Raw genomic sequence first — 6,662 nt, 5'->3', positions numbered from 1 at the left:
TATCAATCAAAAGGTCTGCTCCTTATTTTAATTACTTCATACTTTATTCATGTATCCCTCCAAGACAGCAACGTCAAGTCAGTGATAGTGGTGAGTCTGCAGCCTGGTAGACTGGTCTATTGTCAGTAAAATCAGCCTGGGGAATTTTTTTCCTGTCTTTGGCTGTTTCTTGCACCAGCTCTGTATTGGGATACACAAGTGTGTATCAAAATGACTGTATCACCCCCCGATAACCGCGTAGCCTTAAACACTCACAGCAAGCGCTCCAGCCTTGCTGTGTCCCTGTGTGGCAGTCAGGCTTAACAGACATTTACCCAAGAAAGGTCTGGGTTTAACTAGCATGGGTATAACCCCCGTGTAAATACCAAAATCCTAGGTAGTATGAGAGGGCCCTTATCATTTTCCTTTCAATTCTATAGGAAAGGGCTTAACCTCTTCATTGAAAAACGCCGCTCTTTTTGCAGAAGGTAGAAATAGAGACGCTTTTGGCTCGCAGTGAGTCACAGTTTGCCAGCTGTGCCATTCTTATTGCAGGCTTTGCAATATTTACAAGACTTCAAGGCCCCTCTTGAGTTCTGCCTTAAAATAATTTGTCCTAAAGGAATCATCTTCCATTCATAGCAGCACAAGAAACCAGTGGTGGCCTTTCTCCCCAGCCTGTGTGCTCGGAGGTAAAGCTGTTCACAGCACAGTCACTGCTGGATTTAAACTGGGAGTGATCTGCCCCCCAAAAGCATTGTAGGTGGCCTCTTGGTCTAGGAGGTGTAGTCCAGGAGATATGGGGAAGATGGAAGTGAAGGAAACAGATTGTTTCTGGAGATAGAGGGGAAAAAAGACACTAGAAGAGGGGCTGGGGGAAAATAAAGGCTGGGTAGGTGATGGGGCAAATACAGAGGTTTTTCCACATAAAATTCTGCTAACGCAAACAAGTCTCCCTCCCTGTGTTTACAATTTCACTGCACTTGTTGCCAGCACAGAGGTTGCATTCATGGGGGTGTTGAGAGTTGAGGAGCAACTGGGGAACAGATGTGAGAAGGTCTGGAGAGAACGCCGAGGGGTGAGAGAGGAAACGCTGGGAGAGGAGCCAGCACATGGATGAAGAGGGGGAACAAAGATAGCCAGGTCCCTTATCAACAGCATTGGGCAGGCACTTGGAATGCAAATTCATCCAGACAGTCTGCCAGGCTCAGGGTGAGCCTGCAGTTGTTGCCTTCCCAAAGAACAAGGGGTAAAAGTCTACCTGACAGTGTCCCCAGGTGAGACCTGGTCTGGTGGATGCTCCGTTTGCAGCGTAATCCGGGAATGTTGAACCTTAGCGACTGGCAGTACCAGTGACCTAAAGGAAGAAAGATGGAGAAATATGATCCATCAGGCTGTGTGCATTTAACAGTGCATCTGCCGGATAGAAATTTAACACACCAGTAACCAAAGTAAAGCTGTCACAAAACAAACCTGGGCTCCTTTTCATGGGTAATCTGTCTTGCCTTCAGCAAATACCCACATACCATCAGAATATACAATACAGCCTCCAGAGGCAGTAAACCACTAAATAAATATTGTAATATCTTTGGCCTATACCAGTGGCCCATCATTACTTTAATCACAGGTTGCAAATTTTCCAGTGGTACTTGAGTATTTGTTGCCTCGAGGGACAGAAAATTTCTGTTGCCCAAAACTCAGTGCAAGCACAAGACTGGAGGGACGTGACTTGTCCGGCATCTCTGTTCCTGGTATTTTAGGCAACAGAAGCATAGAACAAAATGATATATTGGAGGGTTTTCCAGCAGGACTAAAATCTCCAGTATTCCCTTTTACTGTGAGCTGACCTGGCCAGCATCTGTGTCCTTAAACTCAACCCCCAAAATACAGGAGTCCCCCTATGAAACCTTGTACGGTTGCTTATCCTTCTGTCTCTGTATTTTCTCTAAGTAGATGATTTTGGCCTGGATTTAAAGATTATTTAAAATACTGAAAGGCAATTTTAACAAAAAGCAGTAGAAGGCAAAACCCATTTCCTAGTTAATACCTGCTCAGCCTCCCTCTTTTCTGTGTGGAGACGGGAACAATGAATGCATAAAGATATTAGGTGAGAGGAAAATATTTCCTAGACTTGTAACTTCCATTAAATACTCTTTTAATCTGTAATGTATCTTATTTCCTTGGAATGAGCTGAAAAAACTTCTTATGCTATTTGAGATTACTATTTCCCTCCCTTTCATAGCTTGTCTTTTCTTCCCAAAAATCGCAGAATAATAAAAATTATTATCAGAAGTAAGCAGAGGAGTTTTTTACAGAGCAGTTATTTTAATCTCATCTTTATTCCAGAGCATACGAGTCTTACATCCACGTTTATGGAAGCCAGCCCAAAGCCTTCCCATTTAAATGCGTATCTCCCTGACTTCCACACGAACCCTGTGCCTTTGGCAGCTAATGCAGTTTTAATTCCTGCTGCAGAATGAATAGCAAAACACACTCATAATGAGAACGTAGGAACTGAGAGCGCCCAAGTGATAGAGTTTCAATAACTGCGAGCAGCAGTTGCTGCGGCTCAGGGTTGTTTTCCAGAGGCTGGCGATGGCACCGATGTGTTATTTCTGTTTGAACTTTCCTCTATAACAATTACACGTGGTGTCAAACTCGAGACGATGGTCACTGCATCATTTTTCAGTGCCAGGTTCTTCGTCTCCACTGCAGCTGTAATCCAGACTTCTCTATCGTTACAGGTCGTCTTCTCAAAACCCCTGCAAGCTGAAGATGGATATTAAGCGCGTGAAGGACTATATTTACTGGCTGTACTACCAGTACCTGCTGATCACCTGCAGCTACGTGCTGGAGCCCTGGGAGCAGTCCATGTTCCACACCATCACCGTCACTGTTTTCGCTATGGTGGTGTACACGGCTTACGTCTTCGTCCCCATCCACGTCCGCCTGGCTCTGGAGTTCTTCTCGCAGATCTTCGGGGGCCAGCCCGAGAGCACCGTTTCCATCATGAACTGAACTCGCCCGAGTGGCGGCCAGCAGCTCTCGCAACTTGTGACATGCGGTGTCTTCTTCAGTTTTGCGTATCTATTCTGCAGCAGTTTTGCGGTTACGAAAATACCATTTTCTCCTCCAGACCATGGCTTGCTTAATTACCAGAGCTGAAAACCAGAATAATACAGTGACTACTGGCTGCACAGTCCCCGTTCAGTGAAACACAGGCCAGCTTTTGCTGTGTGATAATGAAACACATCACCTGGGATGCCACGTTTACCTAATAGTCAAGCGGTTCTCACTTTTAGCACCCTGATTTAATCACACTGGCATGTTTGAAACAGCCAAACCACTTTCTGATGGCTGTGAGAAGGGGTTCCAAGTTCATTATACACAAATAAGTTTTGACAAGAGGGTGCAGTGGCAAAATATGCCATGTCTTCTTTGACCCAGGTTAGATGAGTATAATAAAGAATGATTTGAGTATTCACAGCTGGCTGGTTATTGGCTTCTGGTTTTAATGAATAGGAGAGGAAACTGGAAGAGGAATTAAGAAGAGTATTGAACTTGAATCCAACTTTTTGCATCGAAGTTGCTGCATTTGAGTTTAGATGGTGTAAGACAGTGAAAAAAACATACTATAGGCAGTTTACAGAACACAGAGAACTCTCAGTGCACTTCTGCCTCCTTTGATAAAAACCAAGACATCTTTTCTTCCTGCTCCCATTCACCAAGTCTTGTCTGCACCAGAGCAAGATGATCCAAAAGTCAGAGTGGAAGTGATATTTTAGTAGCTTAAAGATATCTGCCTTATAAAGAAAAAATGAGATTTATTATAGTTGCCTGTGGGGAGTTTCTTGAGCAATGGAAGGTTGGTTTGGTTTTCACTCTACACCTAAATCAAATGTCAATGCCAAATCATAACTCGTGGCTATACAGTGCATGTATCTAACAGCTGATGCTACTGTTACTAGAAGTGAGAGGTGCAAAATGTAAATAGCTTCCAAATGATGTTTGCACAGTTGTAGAATTAAAAAAACCCTCTTAATTTCTTTATCAAGCTGCAGCGGGGTCCTGCATGCTTAAAAGAACAAAGTTTGTTCAGAAACTAAGACATGTTTTGAAGGTTGAACAGATCTGAACATGTGTATGCAGGGGTTTTTTGGGAAAAAAAATAAATTTTATTCTTCAGAAATAGCATTTCATGACTCAGCTCGTCCTGTATTTCCTGTTTGTTCATAAATTAAGGCAACAAATACCTGTGTGCTGGTGGCACAACTGAGTGGTTTAGGCTCAAATGGGACCGAAGGCTGAGCTGTCCTATCTGTTTAATCCCGGGTGTTAACCTGCAAATATGAGGTACCAAATATAAGTAACAACCCAAATGCTGGAGGTGTAAAAATGGAAGTATTTACCTAGCAAGTTGGTGCTTGAACCCAAAATACTTCCCCATATCCTATCCTCAAAGGATTCTACTTTTTAATTAGCGAATGTGATGATGTAAATGCCATGGTATCGCCATCAATCCTGTTTCCAATGACATCTTAATTTTTTAATTTCTCAAAAAGGTTATTTGTTCCCAATGGCATAAAACACAACTGACCTGCTTTTTGGAGTACAAGGAAAAACACTCTCTTAGAGGTTTGCAAAGGCTGGGTCTCGTGTCTCAAGGAAAACACACCCCAATGTAATATTGCTATCTAAACTGGTAATTTAAAGCAAACAGACCCAGCAAATGGGTTTTGCTTTGAGGAAGAGGGAATTTCCCCTGAGCTCTCACGGTGGGATTCCTGTAGAGCATTTCTCTTCCTTATTATTCCTGTTATCTTTGTTTAGCTCTGCGGGAGGTGCTCGGAAGATGGAGGAAAACAGCAGCAGCTTCTCTTTGGGAGGGTCCCTGCAAACCATCTTTTGTGTGTGTTCTTGAGCTTCTTTATCACATTTTAAAGTTTGGGGACAAGAGGTAGATGGGTTGGTACATGCAGTATATGGGCACAACTCTGTTGTGAAGAGTGCAGCGTTGGGCTCTTTATAAAACACCTTGGCAGGGCACTCTTTACCCCTGCTGCATGATTATTCCATGTTAATTATAGTTAATTGCTCCATTATTTCCCTACACTAATTGTAGTTCGGGCTGAGCACAGCAGTTGGAAATTTTTACACCCAAAAAAAAGGAAATGGAAGGTCTATGTCAAGAGTAAACAGCACTAATCATCCAACAGTGATGAATGAAAGAAAAGCAGAATGGGAGATGAACCAGTTCCAGTTACATTCACCCTGAAAGTACAAATGCATCAATAAATTAAACACTGAGAAATTTTGGGGCTCAGCTGGCCAGCACCAGACCTCCCTTGTTTAAATTTCATTTGTTTTAATTTCATTTAATCCAATATAGTATTTTTCCTACCGTTAAGGTTTCCTGCCTACTTTCACAGATCGCCCCTCAAATCCATTACCAGGGGTGACTACAGGTGCATGTGTCTCAACCATGAACCTCCAGAAGCTTCCAGAGCAGCCTTTACCTGGTACTATTAAAACCAGATTCCCAGAAACCTTTTCTTTCATGTGGTCTTGCACGGGACGCATAGGGATCAGCATCACCACCAGTGACTCTGCCCATCTAACAGGCTTATTTCTAAGTTATTTTGGTGCAATCCTATCATCACCTGAATGAAAATGCAAAGCTTGAGCTGGGGTAGCAGCAGTTTATCGCTCGGAGGGTTGTCAGTGGGATATAGATTAGCTACCAGCTAAAATACTCCCAAAATACCAAACCGCAGCTATATCAGCAAGTTACTGATAACCTACCACAAACTTTTTGCATAGAGCCTGTTTCTTTCTGTTTGGTAACTCCAGATATCTGGGATACCTGTGTGCATCTAGATATTGCCAATAGCAGAATCTAGTGATAAACCATTACAAATATAGCCCCTCCTCGCCTTTCTGGAGTATTGGTTACCTTCTTCAGGGACAAAAGAGCACGTGGCAATGGGCTTGTAGGACAGCAGGAGCCAAAAGCTTCTTCTTCCCTGCCCCACAGCCCCACTAGCAGCAATTGCGAGTTCCCCCAGAGCTGTGGCTGCCACATCCTCTCCTATTACATTTCCAAAACCAGGTGGGTTCCTCATAATTTCCAGAAAAATAGTAGGATGGTCTGTCAGATGAAAGGGATATAAAACTACAATTAAAAAAATCTCCCTCTTTTGCCAGCTAAATGACATGGTGTTTCTCAGCTTGCACCAAGTCCTCCAGCTGCCTGGAGAATTTTTCAGCATAAGCCCTGAAGTGCCTCAGTTGGCTCATATCAGCTCTTCCCTCCAAGCCAAGCCTAGTTAGAAACTGAAAAACTGGGGAGCAGAAAAGCCAGACTCTTCCTAAAGCACAGACCAGCAGCAAACATGGTGCAGTCAAGGAAATCAAGGGAGTTGAAATTACCAAAATGTTCTGGTAAAATAAACTACCTCCAATATCAGGAAACTGAAAATTCAGTGTAATATCAGTGTTTGGCAGCTGACAAAGGAGGGCAGATGCCTGTAAGGTTGCTGAGGTCCTGCAAAGGCTGGATCTGAATGCACAGTGACAGCACAGAGCTCGTCCCACGGCTCTGGCAGCGAAAGCCGGAATGAAACGGGCTCCACTTTACTCTCTGTCCTTACACAGACAACAGAAAACTCAGCCTGAACTAAACT

At 43.4% G+C, this 6,662-nt stretch overlaps 1 protein-coding gene across 1 annotated transcript; it reads left to right on the top strand.

Annotated features, from left to right (window-relative positions):
• Nucleotides 1-2,754: 2,754 nt before the first annotated feature.
• On the top strand, nt 2,755-2,997 carry SPTSSB (serine palmitoyltransferase small subunit B; the record flags this gene model as incomplete). Its single annotated transcript, XM_080349909.1, has 1 exon — nt 2,755-2,997. One exon carries the CDS (start codon nt 2,755-2,757, stop codon nt 2,995-2,997), a length of 243 nt encoding a protein of 80 aa, XP_080206035.1.
• Between the last annotated feature and the right edge of the window lie 3,665 nt (nt 2,998-6,662).

Source organism: Nesoenas mayeri, assembly GCF_963082525.1.
Source record: "Nesoenas mayeri genome assembly, chromosome: 9".
Classification (NCBI taxonomy): Eukaryota; Metazoa; Chordata; class Aves; order Columbiformes; family Columbidae; genus Nesoenas; species Nesoenas mayeri.
This window is presented reverse-complemented; position numbering and strand designations above follow the sequence as displayed.